At 44.6% G+C, this 16,942-nt stretch overlaps 1 protein-coding gene across 1 annotated transcript; it reads right to left on the minus strand.

The window, feature by feature from the left end:
- Nucleotides 1–11,584: 11,584 nt before the first annotated feature.
- MEIG1 (meiosis/spermiogenesis associated 1) lies at nucleotides 11,585–15,723 on the minus strand. Its single transcript, XM_028114086.2, has 2 exons — nucleotides 15,577–15,723; nucleotides 11,585–11,713 (listed from the first exon to the last, which is right to left on the minus strand). The coding sequence occupies exons 1-2, from the start codon at nucleotides 15,712–15,714 to the stop codon at nucleotides 11,585–11,587; spliced, it is 267 nt and encodes an 88-aa protein (XP_027969887.1). The 5' UTR covers nucleotides 15,715–15,723.
- Nucleotides 15,724–16,942: the final 1,219 nt, after the last annotated feature.

Here is a 16,942-nt window from a genome sequence, read left to right on the forward strand (position 1 = left end):
CCTGGGTTCAACTCCTGGCTATACCCCTGTGGATGTGACATCACACAAACGACTGCTCTAAAGTCTCCATGTCTTCATCTGTAAAATGGGGATAAGAAGAACGTCTTCCCTATACCTGGATTAAATGTATCAAGCATGCTGAGGATGGTTTTAGGCACACACTAAATAAAATGAATGTTGCTTATTATTATTTGACTGTTGAAGAAACTGAGACAGACATTAAGTCACTTGCCCAAGGTCACCCAGCAGTTAGTGACAAATCAAGAATTAGAACACAAATCCTATTAATCCTACAAGTACTTCTCCACTTACCCTTTTCCCATACTCTCAGCATCGACGAACAAGTGGACCAGGAAGTTGCAGGAAGTGGGAAACACATCTGGGAAGCTTTGGGTCAGAGTGCCGGGGACAGAACCTCTTCTCCACTTGGGTGGGTAACTTGAACCTTGCTTTCACCTCTCCTAACCCACATGAGTACTTGAGCCAAGTCATGGATTTACAATTTTATTTTAAAGTCACCACCAAGTCAATACCATTTTACATAGTGAGAAGTCAGTTCCATTTGTAAAACCTTGCACTAGGGGCAATGGCCACCAAATGGGGCTTCTGTGCCAAGTCCCTTTCAGTCTAACAAGGGGACCTTGCAAAGGCAGAGTGATAGAGCACCTGGGGTGGAGGAAGAGCCAGGTTGCCCATGGAGGGGTGGTCATCTTTGTTTTTTCTCTCCTCTCCATGCTGTGACGAGATGCTACAAAATTGCTGGGCTCAGCAACCAGTAGGCCAATGACGAATTCAGCACCTCTTTGTAGGTAAAACCTCTGATCAGCCTTGTGCACAAAGAGAGACCAGATTTCTGCTTTTTTCGTTAAGACTTATTTATTTATGGGGAGGGCAGAGGGCAAGACAGAGAGAGAGAGAGAGAATCTCAAGGAGACTCCGCACAGAGCATGGAGCCCATCGCAGGACTTGAGATCATGACCTGAACTGAAATCAAGGGTTGGCTGGTCAACCGACCTGAGCCACCCAGGCGCCCCCAGATTTCTTTTTGAATCTGTTGACTATATTTACTGCTCCAAGCCCTATTTAAAAGAAAAAGAAGAGAAAGAAGAAAAGAATTAGAAGCAACATGACTGATGTAATCCAGGAGTAAAGAGTTTGTGCCTCAGTTCCTCTCTGACTGCCAGTAAGTTCTTCCATTAACCAAACCTCCAGCTAATTTCCAGAAAGACAAAGATGCAACATGTCTAAACTCTAGCACCTAAACAACCCTGCTGGCAAATAAAGCAGAGAACACTCAATACCCACTAGAAAATTGGGGTAAGAATGGGTATTTGTTTTCAAAATAGAAATATCTTGGTTTTCTAAATATTTATAAACTTCTCTCTTAAAACTTGAAGAGGTAGGAAGTCTAAGACTCAGTACAGTGCCAACTTTCTAATTCTGTATGTTGCAAATATTCAGAAAAGAGAGGAAAAATAATACCCCCCAAACTTCCAAAGATCTGTCATTTGTAAAGGCTTTTATCCCCTTGTTTTCTAGGAGCAACTTGAATCCCAAGAAGTAATCATATCAGGGCCCTGGTTTACTCAGTTGTGAATCTCATATCTGTCCCTGGGAGTCCAGGCTGCTCCCTCAGCCTGCCCCCCGCCCCATTCCCCGTCCAGAATGTGATGCTGCTGGAGGGACAGAGCCACTTGCTTAAACAGAGGAACAAAGTTCACCCAGGGCGGGGATGCCATTTGTATCTCCAAGTCTCACTAATAATGGTCCAGAGCCATCACGCACCCTCAGAGAAACCCCCTGGATGACTCACTGGGAACTCACTGACTGTGTGTGGAAGATAATGATATAAAATGCAGGCAAGGATGGGAACTTTTAGCAAGGGAAATCGGCCGTCAGGGGTAGACCTACAAAGCTTCAAAAAAATTAGGCTAAATTCCTCCGGCTCTTCCTCGGGGAAGTAGGTAAAACTCTTCTTTTTGATGTCATTTCTTTTGACTTGGCACACCTTGTGGTACGTGGGAAGATTAAACATTTACCCAATGCTCAGATTTATTCAACAGACATTTGCTGAGGGCCCGTGATCCAGGTCCTGGGTCACTTCTCAACACTATCATCAGGTAGGAACGGTAGTGACGCTACCCTCAAGAAAGAAACCACTAGAGGCATCTAACTGATTGGAGTCCCAGAGGAGAAAAGAGAGAGAATTTGGTAGAGGAAGTATTCAAGAGGTAATGGTTTGGAGTTTTCCAGAACTGATGTATCACACTAGTGCAAATTCCAAGTGGAATAAATGAAAGAGAAATCCACATATAGATGTACTGTAATGAAATTGCAAAGCAGTAAAGACAAAGGACAAATATTAAGAGCAGCCAGGAAGGTGAGGAAGTGGGTGTGGACTATTGTCCTGGAGGGAACAGTAGTCATACTGAAGAAAGCCAGAGGGGGTGTAACGATCTCTTCAAGTGCCAAAAGAAAACACTGCCAGGTTAGAAATCTCAAGGCAGATCTTTTTGTTTTTTGGGTTTTTTTTTTTTTTTTTTTTTTTTTTTTTTTTTTTAGTTTTTAATAAAGCTCTAGGCCCAGGGTGGGGCTTGAACCCACAACCCCAAGATCAAGAGTCAAATGCTCTACCAACTGAGCCAGCCAGGTGCCCCTCAAGGCAGGTTTTAAGAAACAGGGCAAAATAAAGACATTTTCAGATAAGTCAAAACTAAGTTAGTCACCAGGAAGAGACTCATTAGATGAAATCTTCAAGGAAATCCTTTGGGCCAAAAGCAAATGATCCCAGATGGAAGACCTGAGATGCAAGAAAGGATGAAAAATACGTCGGCAAATGAACAGCGATTGCATGACATAGGAATTATAATATCCGGTGGGCCTTAAAATATATATGGAAGTAAAATACCAGACAAAAATAACATGTAAGTTGGGAGCAAGTAAAGGAAGGTCCTTATAGTCTCTTAGAGGTTTGATTAAATTTAGACTTTAATAATTATGCATGTTCTAATTTGTAAGGCAAGTCCTTAAAAGAACAGAAGCACACCATAAGTCAAACAAATGGGAAGAGAAGAATGCTTGGTCAATCACAAAGCAAAAAGTAAAGACAAATATAGTCCTTGGACCTCCCCCCCTTTTCCAGAGGCAGGGTCCAAGGACCCAGAGGGGGCCCGGCAGGACCAGCCAAGAGAGTAGGGTGGAAATCAAACAGGAGTCAGCAGGAGGTGAAAGCAGAATTTACTGAAGGTGTAGAGAGAGTGAAGGTACAGGCGAGTGTCAGGAAAGGACGGAGTCTCGTCTTTGCTCTGGGTCTGGGGTTTTTATTGAGGATTGTGTCTGGTGTATGTGTCCTCTCAGGCATCCGGGAACTGGCTAGAACAAAGACAAGGGCTCAGGTGTTACTCCTTGGAGCCAGGGGGTCTTGGCGTTGAGCTGTCTAGCGCCAGTGGTCTGGAACATACATATGATGGCTCTGTCGGTCATTCTCACCTGGTCCTGCCATAGATGCTATCTATTCTAGAGAAATCATTCATTCCTCCTTAGAAGGAGGGCAGACGTTATTTGTACTACGAGGCATGCATAAAGTGGGGGTGCAGGTCGGAGCAAGAACAGGAAAGGGGCAGGAAAAGGAGCAAAAGGAAACATTTATGGAGTCCTTCAAGTTTCCCTGTCTCACAAAGAAACGTGGAACAGGGGAAATAATTTGAAGAGACAACGCAAGATGGCAAGTGTAAACCCCAAATATCAGTGATTGTATTTTATATATTAATAGACTTAATTCTCTAGTGCGACAGCAAACTAGTCAGATTGGATTTAAAAAAAAATCCAACTCTGTGCTGTGTATACAAGACGTACCTAAGAAGATACCGTTCTTATGATCTTGGAATAATTTCACAGGTCCAATACTCACTCGCCGGGCTCTGGGGCTGGCACAGAGGAAACATCGCTGAAGGATGACGAGCCGTGATGCAGACGGGTGGGGTTCCAGGACCCAGAGGAAGGAAAGGAGAGACAGTCTCGTCTTTGCTCCGGGTCTGGGGTTTTTTACTGACGATTGTGGTGTGGTGCATGTGTCCTCTCAGGCTTCCGGCAACTGGTCAGAACAAGGACAGGGGCCAGGTGTCCATCCTAAGTCATTTATTCCCTGGAGCCGGGGATCTCGGCGTTAAGACGTCTAGCACTGACGGTCTGGAATTCACACGTGATGGCCTCAGCCGGTCGTTCCTTAGCTGTTGTCTGCTGAGCTGGAAGACTCCACAGAAATCATTAACTCCTTGTCCCTTACAAGGAGGACATTCATTGCATGCATAGGGTAGGGGCACAGGTCCTAGCAAGAACAGAAGCAAGGGAGTGCCTGGGTAGCTCAGTCAGTTAAGCGTCTGCCTCGGGCTCAGGTCATGATCCCAGGGTCCTGGGATCGAGCCCCGCGTCGGGCTCCCTGCTCAACGGGGAGTCTGCTTCTCCCCCTGCCTCTTTCTGATGCTCCCCCTGCTTGCGCTCTCTCTCTGTGTCAAATAAATAAATAAAAATCTTAAAAAAAAAAAAAAGAATAGAAGCAGGAAAAAGAGACAGAAAAGAAAACAACAAAACAAACAAAAACCCCAAACCATTTTGTTTCTGCACAGGGTCGCTTCAGCTTCCCTGGCTCAGCCAGGGGCAGGCCAGAGCAAAGAAGGGCATGGAGCGTGCAGGGGCCCGAGGACAGGCAGAGAGAGCAGACTGCACCACGGCCCAGCGGAGGGGTGGTGCTGGTCAAAGGAGAAAAGAAAAGGCCCTGTATGGCTGGGGGGCGGAGCAGGGCCGGCAGGTACTGAGGGGAAGCAACGACGGAAGTAGGAGATGGGTCGTGGGCGACCTGGTCAGCAAGCGGTTGAAAGCATCTAGAACTTGATCTTCAGAAATGACAAGACTCTGTGGCGAGGTACGCTGACCAGAATGGCCTTCTGGAATGAGGGCCCAGCCTACGAGGTCAGGGTCGGGGCGGAGCAAGCTAGGAGGCTGAGCTAGGAGAGAGAGAGAGAGAGAGAGAGGGTGGGGAGCTGGCCCACTGAGGGCTGGGCATTGCTCTAAGCTTTTAAGATGTATCGAGAGTCTTCACATTTTCAGTTATGGGCGCATGGTTCACGAAAACGAGGAAAACATTGCTATTACTCTCTGCATTTTGGAGATGAAAAAATAAGGCACAGAGAAGTTAAACGTGTCATGACAAAAAGACACGCAGTGCGGCTCCAGAAGCTGAGCTCTCTGGCCCCCGTGCAGCCCTCCACTGTGTGAGGGGCTGAAGAGAAGGGGCTGGGGTTGGCCATGTACCGGATCTGGGGAGCATGGGGGGCAGGAATCAGGATGACTCCCGGCTTTCTGGCTGGGGCAATGGGGTGGGGTGAAGGGTGGTGTCCTTCACTGAAATAGAAAACACAAGAGGGGGAGTGGATTGGGGGGAATGGTGATGTGTTGAGTTCTGGATTGTTAGGTTTGGGGTACCTGTGTGGCTTCCCAGCAGAGATTCCCAGCAGGTCTTTGGCCATCGGGATCTGGGTTTCAGGAGAGTGTCTGGGAGTAGTTGGGGGTTGTCTGTGTTGTGGGGTGGTTGAAACCAAAGGATGGAGCGAGAAGGCCTTGCGGAGAGCAGAGAGCAGCGTTCTCCCTGGGATGGAGGCAGAGTAGGGGCCCAGGGCCTCCACCAGAATCGGACATGTACTGTGGCCCTTCTTTCTAGAAGCATGCCCATGACTGTTCGTTATGTTGGCACCCAATGCTGTTTTAATGGGGGTTGTGGGCCTTCTCCCCTAAGCCTACACACGGACTCACTGAGAGTCAGTGGATTTCAAGTTCAAGGGGAGAAGAAAGTGGGCTAGGACAAAGCCCCGAGATCACTCATATTTAAATGGCAGGCAGGCAAAGAGAAGCTGCAGAGACGACGGGGATGTGGAGGCCATGAAGGTAGGTGGGCAGGCACGTGGGCCCCATGGGACGGGGTCCTTGGCAGCAGCACGCGCCCGCATGCCAGTGTCAGGGGCAAGAACTCCTGTCCCCTCAAAGGTCCTTCCAGCTGGGCGAAGCCTCAGATTGACATGAGACAGAGTAACAGGAGAGAATGGAATTTAAGAGGTGTGTGTATGGGGAATCCACACAGACACGGGAATTCCAAAGACAGTCACACAAAATGAAGTGTGTGTCATTCTGAACTAGGGAGAAAGAGGCGGGGGTCTGGACTTCAGAGGAGAGGATGCACTTCCCAGGGTGATAAGAGGAGCAGATGTTTGGTAAGCAGATGTTTGCTCTACCCTATAGATGGGTCACGCAGATAAAATTTCTCTCTGCTACTAACCCTTATTCTGGGAAAGACCCTGGGTCTAGACTCTTCTGTGTGATTAAGGGAGGGGCAGAAGTTTCTTGTGAGCCCACAGGGTCTCAAGTGCCTTTGGCTTAAATTAATCCACATGGCAAAGTGGCACATTTTTGGGGGGGGGCTGCCCCAAAATACTGGATACCAAATACAAACATAAGTGCGGTAGGAGGGCGTTGAATGGGTGTCTCAAAAGTCACCTCCAAACATACCTTTCTAGGGAGATTTTGTAAACTCCAGCTTTTCTGGAAGCTGCTATTCTTTAATCAAGGCGCCGACAGTTTTTACAAGAGTTGAGCGGTAATGCTACGGAGGCCTGGGATGATTGGCAAATGCTCCGAGGACCTGCACCCCATCACTCCCTCTTCCTACCCTCCCAGAGAATTCTCTCACATCCCATCCTTTCTCCTGACATCTCCCTAACACCACTCGAGGTGCCCGTGACTCCCACGGGCCTGCAGCTGGCCCAAGGGCTGGGGCGTAACCTCTCCTGGTCCATCCTGGCTGTGTTTCTGGCCTTTGGCTTATTGCCTTGGTGGTGCAGAAGACAGCACTCAGAAGCCTTGCTCTTGGCCAAAGTTGCTGCCAAACACACAGAACGGGGAACCGTGCTTATAATGATGAGGCCACCTAAGTGGAATGCACCCCAAATGCAGAGAATCCGGACCAAGGAGTAAGGAAGATGTAGGATTTCCCATACCACCCCTTTGCCCTGCTCAGACACACCCTGGCCTGTGGACGCCTCAGAGGAAACAGGTTGTGTGTTGTCTCAGAGGTCATCAGGGTATCAGTTCGGGCCATGTATAGGCCCTGCCCAAACTGTTCCATTGATAGCTAGTAATGTATAGCTCTCACTCTCAATTATTCTTGGGGGATTTGACAAGAAGGAGCTATAGCCATAAGTAAACAGAAGGACAGTAACATGACTTGAATGTACAGTTATGACTCTCTGGACCAGGGCCTTTTGAGAGGTTCCTCTGCCCTTGTTCCCGAGCAGACTTGTTACACGTAGACAGGTGGTATGCAGAAGGGGTCTGGGCTAAGCCTAGAATCTCAGCCACAGTGAAGCCTCGGGCATACCTCACCCCTCTGTGGGCCTGGATTTCCTCAACTGTTGGGCCACCGGTCCTCTGAGGCTTGTTTTAGGTCCAACACATTTTGATTTTTTGACTTTCCGCGTTGGAAAATGGTATGCTCAGTGCCTTTCTCCCCTTTCCCCACCATGGGGTCAGTTCTACTCCATACCTTCTCGTAGGGTCCCCATGCAGTATGGCAAAAAGAAAGTATGAGATGCTTTTGACTGGGAAGAAGAACTGGGACGCAGAAGGCGGTGGTGTTTGCACCATTCCCAGGATTTGGACCGTCACTGCTCCAACAGGCCATCCCCTCTCTGGTCTGTAGCTTCCTTTTCTGGTTTTGCTTCTCCACATTCCTGGAAGGGCCCTCCCCCACTGCATTCTCTCCCAGCTCCCACTTGACTCCTACTTCGAGAAGTTCAATGAATGACCCCAGCTTTTCAACTCTCAGTGCTTCACTTTGGAAAACTGACCCTACAATCTGAGACACACTATGATTTTAATGGTGCCCAGCATGGGCTCCCAAGATGGTTAACTCATTAGTCCCTCATGGAGCACACCTGCAGGACCAAGATGGCAGGGCCACAGGCTCCTTCCTGCCCCCGCACACTCCGCCATGGCTCATCTTGCTTCACCACCAGTAGACTCCAGTACAGACTCTCCCTTCCCTCATCACTATATTTCCTTTTGAGGTTTCTTGGTGTCCTTTCTTGCCCATCAGAGAAGTTCTAATACTGTTGAACTTCAAAAAGGATGGAGTCTTCTCTTTCCTCCTGGGAGGGTCCTTGGATCCTATAGAAATTTCTCTACCTCTTTCTCTAAAACTAGTAGTTTTACATGCTAAAGATTATTGGGAGTGGTAGCCTTCCTTGGGTTATAAAAGGTCTATACTCTTCTTATGACCAAGGGTGTCTATCTGCCTCTGATGGACTTACCTAAGAGGGAGAGGCCATTATGTTCTTCCTCAACAGCCAACAGACTCCCATCCCCAGCAGCTTTTCCTAGGGTCCCATCATACCTGGGTCTCTGTCTCTGTCTCCTTTCCTATCTACCCCTCCCCCTCCCCTTTTCCTTCTCTCTCCCACTTTTCTTCCTCCTTCTCTTCTTCCCCCTCCCTCCCTCCCTCTTTTTTTTTTAAAGATGTATTTATTTATTTGAGAGAGAGAGAGCAAGGGGGTTGGGGCAGAGGGAGAGGGAGAGAGAGAAATTAAAGCAGACTCTGTGCTGAGTGCGGAGCCCAACTCGAGGCTTGATCCCAGGACCTGAGCCGAAATCAAGAAGTACAGCTCACTGACTGAGCCACCCAGGCGCCCCCCTCTTTCTTACTATATGCACACTAATCATGGTAAAGAAAGGGGTCAGTCATGCTTAGATGCCTATTTTAAATCATAGAAGGATTTGATCTTCTCCGTCACCCATTATCTTGATGACATATGTTCAGAAATCCTAATTCCTGAACCATAAAATTAGAGAACCAGTGATTTCTAGCCATTATCCCTGCGGAATATAAAATCCATAGTCTGTGAAATTGCTAAATGAGTTCAATGTGTTCCTGCCTTGATAAGTATTGGAATGAGGGAAGCCATTTCTCCTGAGAGAGAAGAATGCAGGGCTAGATTTGGTTCCCACTTCTCTGAACTTAAGAACGTGTTGACTTTCGTGTGTTCTGAAAACCACTTAAGAAATCACTTCCTGTATCTTTTGGGTAAATACCCAGTAGTGCACTTAATGGGTCATAGGGTAGCTCTATTTTTAACTTTTTTGAGAAGCCTCCATACTGTTTTCCAGAGTGGCTGCACCAGCTTGCATTCCCACCAACGCAGAAGGGTTCCCCTCTCTCCGCATCCTCGCCAACATCTGTCATTTCCTGACTTGTTAATTTTAGCCATTCTGACAGGTGTGAGGTGGTATCCCATTGAGGTTTGGATTTGTATTTCCCCAAGGGCCATATATCTTAAGAGGGTCTTGCTGCAGGAGGATAAAGTGGCATTTAGACCATTTGCGCTAATTACTGAGAAGGTTCCAGGCAAAAAGGCCCTGGCCAACTTCCTTGGAATGGATATTATCTGTAACATTATCTGTGCTCCCTCATCAAAAATGGCAGCCCATGATTGAAGCTCATGTGGACTCCATGGCTATGGATGGGTATTTCCTTCATCCGTTCTATGTAGGGGTATGTTTCCTCTTGCTGCTGTAAAAATTACCACAAACGGAGTGGGGTAAAACAATACTAGTTTATTTTCTTACAGTTTTGGAGGCCAGAAGTCTGAAATAAGTCTTATTTGGTAAAACCAAGGTGTTGGGGCGCCTGGGTGGCTCAGTTGGTTAAGTGACTGCCTTCGGCTCAGGTCATGATCCTGGAGTCCCGGGATCGAGTCCCACATCGGGCTCCCTGCTCAGCGGGGAGTCTGCTTCTCCCTCTGACCCTCTTCCCTCTCGTGCTCTCTATCTCTCATTCTCTCTCTCTCAAATAAATAAATAAAATCTTAAAAAAAAAAAACCAAGGTGTTGGCAAGATTGTGTTTCTTCTGGAGACTAGCCATTTACTGGCTTTTTCCAGCTTCTAGAGGCTTTCTGCATTCATTGGACTTTGGTTCCTTCCTTGCATCCCTTTCAGACCTCTGCTTCCATTGTCACACCTCTTTCCCTAACTCTGACCAGCCTGCTGCCCTAAGGGCCCGAGTGATACTTTGGGCCCACCCAGATATTCTAGGATAATTTCCCATCTCAAGATCTTTAACTTAATCACATCTGCAAACTGTCTTTTGCTGTGTAAGGTACCATATGCACAGGTTTCAGGGATAAGGGTGTATTTGGAGGCAATGCGGATGTCAGGGGATGTCTTCTATCACAGTAGGTTAAAAAAAAAAAAAGCATTATCAGATTCAGAAGATCCCTTATGATCAGTACTGAGGCGTTTGCCAAACCTGAAAGAGGATGATAAAAAGCATGAGCAGAGGGGTACAGATAAATGGCTTCAAAGTGGTGAGATGATCTCAAGCAACGCTGGGAAAGGCATAAAAAAAGTTTGCCAATCTTTCCTTCCTGTGATGTTTTTGCTCAAAAAGAAAAAATGCTGAAGAAGCACAACATTGATTTAGGAAAACTAATGGAGCTTCACGGGTACAGATAGTTCTGGAAAACGGGAGCTGAGGTTGGATGAATTGATGGTTATGATCCCCATATCCAAAAATCTATTTAAAGGTCAGGGCTTACGAATGGTGGCAAAAAAATCTAGTGAAAACATAGTTAAAATAGAAAGGGTGTCTTTCATCATTTAACCTCAAAGCACTCAAGACTTATGAATTTTGGGGACCTCCTATGTCTTACAGGTTAATTATTGCCTAGCTCATTAGCACTCGGGCTGTTTCTGCAGTGACTCCAAGCAGGACTGGAACAGGAATTGTCTGGATTGGGAACCCAGAAGCCAATCCTGGGACAAGGCTCCACATACAAGGAGCCGATTCAGGATGAAGGGAATCCCTGGCAGGGAGTGGGGGGAGTGGCAATGGAGGGAGACAGCCAATAGACTCTGTGATCCAGCCAGACACCGCTGCAGGGGACTGAAGCTTCATTCTGCTGGGAAACTGGGTGCCAGTGTAAAGCACACACCTCTGATGGATTCCTCTGAGGTACCGGGCAGCTGGAGCTTTTGAACACCTCCTCCCCATCAGTTATTCGTTGAGGGCTGCTCCCAAGGGCCAGAAGCCCTTGGCATTTCCAATCTACCCAGCAAGAGGCAAAGGACTCCAGAGACAAGAGAAAGCCCTCAGGCCACAAGAGGCAGATCTGACAGTTCAGAATGGTGGTCTTAGAAAGTGGTAAAGTCTGGGGGTGGGGGTAGGGAGTATGGAGCACTAGCCTATACATAACTAGCCTCACCACTGGAATGGTTTCAGATGGGGCTGTCTCTTTCTGTGCATCATGGTTAGTCTACCTCATTTAAAATAATCAGAAGAACAGGACCAAGATGGATACAATTTAATGCTTCTGCAATTATATTTTAGAACAGAACAGGATGGTTTCATGGTTTCATGGCTTTTGTGTTTCATAGCATTCAGCTGAAGTCTGCATTTTGAATTATTTTGTAAAATGACATTTACATGATGTAGAATGAAGCAATGAAGTCCTAAGTAATGACAAATAACACAAAGAACAAAGGCTAGTAAGCATAAATTTTTACTTTGTGGACTTCCTTGTCATCACACTCCCTCTGTTTGTTGTAGTAATAGAAAGTATTGTCCCTTCTCTGGAGTTTCTTCACGTATCCCGTCTCTGGCCAACGATCTACCTGCACATCAGAAACCAGAATACGAATACTATGATGCTGGTTTTATTTTTATATAATAATTTACTAACAAATAGTTAACAGTATATCTCACATCCAAAAATTGAAGCATAAAATTAAATCTAAAAATACTTGAGCTCTCAAGAGAGTATTATACACACCTCAAACACATCCTAAGTTGTATCCTTATACTGCAAAATAGCTAATTTGGTGCTTGTCTCTAGATCCCAATTTCTAGATTTAAATTTCTACTCAGTGGCCAAGATAGGGGAAACATTCAAAACACTCAAAACTTTTTTTACGTTTACAAATTATTTCAAACATTATTACTTCTTAATTTCTAAAAGTAATGCCCGAGGAGGAAATTAGGCTCAGGCCCCACTCTGAAAGCACTTGGCTGCTGAACGTTGATGTCACACCAGTGACAAATGGAACCAGCTAGACTCAAGACACCTAAAGGTGCATATGCATTCCTCAAATCCATATCACAAGTTCAGCTTGAAAAACCAATTTTTTAAAGGATTTTATTTATTTATTTATTTATTTATTTATTTATTTATTTATATTTGAGAGGAAGAGAGAGCACAAGCAGGGGGAGCATCAGGCAGAGGGAGAGTGAGAAGCAGGCTCCCTGCTGAACAAGGAGCCCGATGCGGGGCTCGATCCCAGGACCCTGGGATCATGACCTGAGCCAAAGGCAGACGCTTAACGACTGAGCCACCTAGGCGCCCCAAGATTTTATTTTATTTTTTTTTAAAAATCTCCACACCCAGTGTGGAGCTGCACCTTATAACCCTGAGATCAAGAGCCTCATGATCCACCAACTGAGCCAGCCAGGTGCCCCTTGAAACCCAATTTTTAATAGAAATTTGAGGTCATGAATTTAATCCTCCACTATCTTTTCTTACCTTCTCCCCACTATTCTTTCTCATATGTCATATTGGTTTGCTTACTCTATTATTTGGCTTGACCTAGTTTGGACATTTTTCTCCCCGTCCTCTCCAAATTCATGTTCTACTTTCTGGATCATGATCAGGTCAATACATTTCTCTTGTTGTTTGGTATATTTCTTCTGGATTTTTTAAGATTTACTCTATCATTGTCAAAACCTGATCACTCAGGTGTCATGGTCTAGATAATCGAACGCTCTTCACCACCATCTCTCCAGGCACCTTGTCACTTCTCATATGCACCATCCATAAATCATAACTTTCCACTGGGATAGGAATACATCATGAATACAAAGGAATGCATGGCCTTTGTTTTCTAACAGCACATTTTCTTTTTCTTGTGTTGTCTCCTTTATTTAAGAATTAATGAAAATAGGTAGCAACATATTGGATGAACCTTGGCAGGCTTTCTGACATTTACAGTATAGGCAAAAAATCAATGCTTCCTATCACTTAGGTCAAGCTTGCCTTTCATAGCTTCCATTGCCCCCAGCAGAGAAAGGAGGGTGTTCTCAAGACACCATTATAACTCTCTTCCTCTTGGGGCCAGGAGCAGGCTCTCTTTCATTTACTAGGGTCCTAAAAAGCATCTCATCCAGTGAAGAAATAGCCTCTGTATATGGGATGAGCCTCCAAGCAGCTGTATTTGTTCTGTGCTCATCAACCCTTAGTCATTTTAAATATCCCTTGTATTTTATAATTTTTTCTTCTTGGCCTTTCACTTGAGGACTCCCAGTCGATGGAAGAAAGCTTCACTCCTTTGAGTAGAACAGAGTGGAGTTGTATGGTTGTTAAGAGCAACTAGTGAGGTCAGTAAGTTCTAATAGTTTATGTGTCCCAAAGGGACATATGCTTCAGGTGAGGAAAGAGAAGTTTGCTCAAACCCTCCCCACCTCTGTACACTGGTAGAGACATACCAATCAAGGCAAGCATTCGGTTACCATCCTGGCCAACCTTCAAGGCCCTCTGCAAATGTCTCTGCGGGCATGAAGCCCTTTTGGAGGATTGTCCCCCAAAGGAAGCGATTTTGTCTTCCTCTAAATTCCTGCATCTTTTTTAAAGGCACACATATTTTGACTTGCATAAATTTGTACTGTTCATGTCATTATTAATCTTCTACTCCAAGATAATAAGAATAATAAAAGCTATCAATGATTAAACACTTATCTTTCATTCACTCAACAAATCATTAAGCACTACAATGTCAGGCACTTCAAACACGTGATTTCATTTAATTCCTGTAACTATTTTCTAAAGCAGACACTGCCATCACAATTCAACTGTTGAGCTCAGCCAAGTTAAGAGCGCTGTTCAGGATTACTCAGCCTGGGTGGCTCAGTCATTAAGCATCTGCCTTCGGCTCAGGTCATGATCCCAGGGTCCTGGGATCGAGTCCCACATCGGGCTCCCTGCTCGGCGGGAAGCCTGCTTCTCCCTCTCCCACGCTCCCTGCTTGTGTTCCCTCTCTTGCTGTCTCTCTCTCTGTTAAAAAATAAATAAAATAAAAAATCTTAATTAAAAAAAAAAAAGATTCTCTCCCTCTCTCCCTATGTCCCGCCCCCTGCTTGCTCGCTCTCCTCCCTGCCCTCAAAATAAATAAATAAATCTTAAAAAAAAAAAAAGAACAAGGTGAGGGTGTCACTTCTCACCATCCCTTTAAAAAAAAAAAATGAGAGAGAGGAGCCAGGATGCAGACCCTGGATAGATTCCAAATATGGTTCTCTTCCTACTGACCCAATCAATTTCTTGAGGTCAGGTACTCATATTTTTATCTCCTGAAGCACTTGGCACAGAAATTTGCATATGTTAGTGACAGGGTTGAGGGCATGCTGCCCCAGAATACGCCATTTTGGCATACTGATGGTTTCAAGTTAGAGTTACTTGAGAAACCGTTACATGAAGGACACTGACCCTCCTTTCTCCCATGTGAAAGGCACCCTCCCTGCACCTGGAGGTAGACAGACATCCTTATAACCACAGACAGAGAATTCAGAGCCAAGTGGACTGTGTAAATAAATTCTGCTTCATTTGCCCCCACTAATTAGTACTCAAGCCCAAGTTACTTTGTCTTGTCAGTTCTTCATACATTTATCATTTCTTTGTCTAAAAGGTATATAAATGGCCTGCTTTGGTCACTTCTTGGGTCTCATATCTTTGGGGCACCTGTATATATGAAATTAGATGAAATTTGTCTTTTCTCCTGTTAATCTGTCGTGGGTCAATTTCATTATTAGACCAGCCAAAAGAACAGGGGAAATTTTCTCCTTCCCAACAGTTTATATCCAGTTAGTTATACTGAAGTGAAATGCAAGACCTCTTCAAAATTGCCAAGTCATACAGTGAATAGGCTTGTTCTTCCCTACATCACACACACACACACTCCTCTCACTTTGTGGGACTTCCCCTTCAAGGAGGATCTTTGTGTTCTCTTAAATCTGATTTTATCTCAATCACATTATTGGGCATGGGAGTGTAATGCACAAATAAAGTCAGGAGTTGCTCTCTAATAGTTTTCTGTCACTTATAATCTCCATAATAAACAGAATCTAACCCCTTGATAATTCGGGATAAAAAAAAAGAAACTGGAAAGAAGTAATAGTTACACAATAAACTGAATATCTGGCAATAGAATTACCCGGGTAAGGGAAAAAGACTCTGCTTTTGTGGTTATCATCAAAGCTTTATCTGGCAGAGCATGGTTGTTCAATAAAAGCTAGAAAGTTCTTAACCTTTCCATGCTGAGGGACCACCTCTCCCTCCAGTCTACCTGAAAACCACTCCTCTGGGCCTCAGTCTCCTCATCAGTAAAATAAGAGAATTGGAGTAGAGCTTCCTTTTAGTTATTCTCTGGTTCTTTGTTTGATTTTGATACTTTTCACTGAATATTTTGAGTTCAGGTTTGTAGAGACATCTTACCATAGCAACTTGTTTCACTTGTTTATATTCAATTTCATCCCGATATCCTGCTTGCTGAAATCTGTACAGATTTTCTATCTCTTCTGACCATTTTTTGGCACGACTTATTGATTTTGGTTTCACCTCAGAACTAGCCATGGCTACAGAGGTCTTATTGCCAAATATTTCTGAAAGATGTTAAAACAACATTAATAGATAGCATAATAGTGACAATTTTGAAAGTCCCTTTAAAAATGAACACAAGTGGAATTTTTAAAAACTTAGAGAGTTGAGAATCCTGTTACGTATATTAAATTTTAAACATTCAATTTCAAGATTGAGAAGGATTCATGCTCTACTTTGGAAATAAAATAAAATAAAACCTGAAAGATACATAGGGAACTGTTTATTTCTTCATCAAATAAAATTGTATTCAGAGAGTGATGTCCTAATTCTGGTGTCCTAGGCAATAGTATACACATTTCTGAAGTCACACTCTTATTTTTAACTACTCGGTAGATTGTCAAAATAGCTCACCACCATTCCATTTGATTATATTCAAAACTGCATCCCCCACTTTTTTTTTTCCTAAAAAGGGAATGTAAGATCAGTCTTCTCACTGTCTTCTTATTCTTCTTGCTGAGGAGCAATGTTTCCTCTCTTTCCATATCTTAACTACTTGGAGGCATCCAATCACTGCAGTTCATTCACTCAGGAGGTCACTGGGACCCTGCTCCTGTGACAGCCCCATGTGAAAAGACAGACGAACACAAAGTCCATGAAAGCTGTAAGACTGTATGACACTGAGATCATTGATTTTAAAACAATGTAAGCAGTCACCAGTAGCTTTCGAAGTTCAAATATTCAACTGAAGTACACGTAATTGTCTATTCACCAGACTTCTAGAGTCAGTTTTTCAAAGACATATCTTACAGTTGTTTTCTCAGAGTCATTTTATTACCAAAATATATATCAGTTAACTGAAATAACACGCCCAGAATTTTCACCATGATTCCTTGAATCCATTCTTTTTTTTTTTTTTAAGATTTTTATTTATTTATTTGACAGAGAGAGAAACACAGCGAGAGAGGGAACACAAGCAGGGGCAGAGGGAGAGGGAGAAGCAGGCTTCCCGCGGAGCAGGGAGCCCGATGCGGGGCTTGATCCCAGGACCCTGGGATCATGATCTGAGCTGAAGGCAGATGCTTAACGACTGAGCCACCCAGGTGCCCCCTTGCATCCATTCTTCTTTTAAAATATGTTTCTATTGGCTGAAATACATTAAATACAGAGCTCATGAGTAGGACTTATAAATGATTTCTTGTTTTTAAATTTTTTTCAATTACAATGACAAATACTCATTACAGTACCACCCCCTTACCTGCAC

This window comes from Eumetopias jubatus, unplaced genomic scaffold (genome assembly GCF_037043125.1).
Source record: "Eumetopias jubatus isolate StellerSeaLion01/CBP00866 unplaced genomic scaffold, mEumJub1_p1.0 scaffold_8, whole genome shotgun sequence".
Lineage (NCBI taxonomy): Eukaryota > Metazoa > Chordata > Mammalia > Carnivora > Otariidae > Eumetopias > Eumetopias jubatus.

What these genes read in the sequence shown, in the direction of transcription:
- MEIG1 (XM_028114086.2), bottom strand. Translation starts at nt 15,714, where the DNA reads ATGGCTAGTTCTGAGGTGAAACCAAAATCAATAAGTCGTGCCAAAAAA. An exon ending in AAGTGAAACAAGTTGCTATG is followed by an intron (nt 11,714 to 15,576) that starts GTAAGATGTCTC and finishes TCTGATGTGCAG; the next exon opens with GTAGATCGTTGGCCAGAGAC.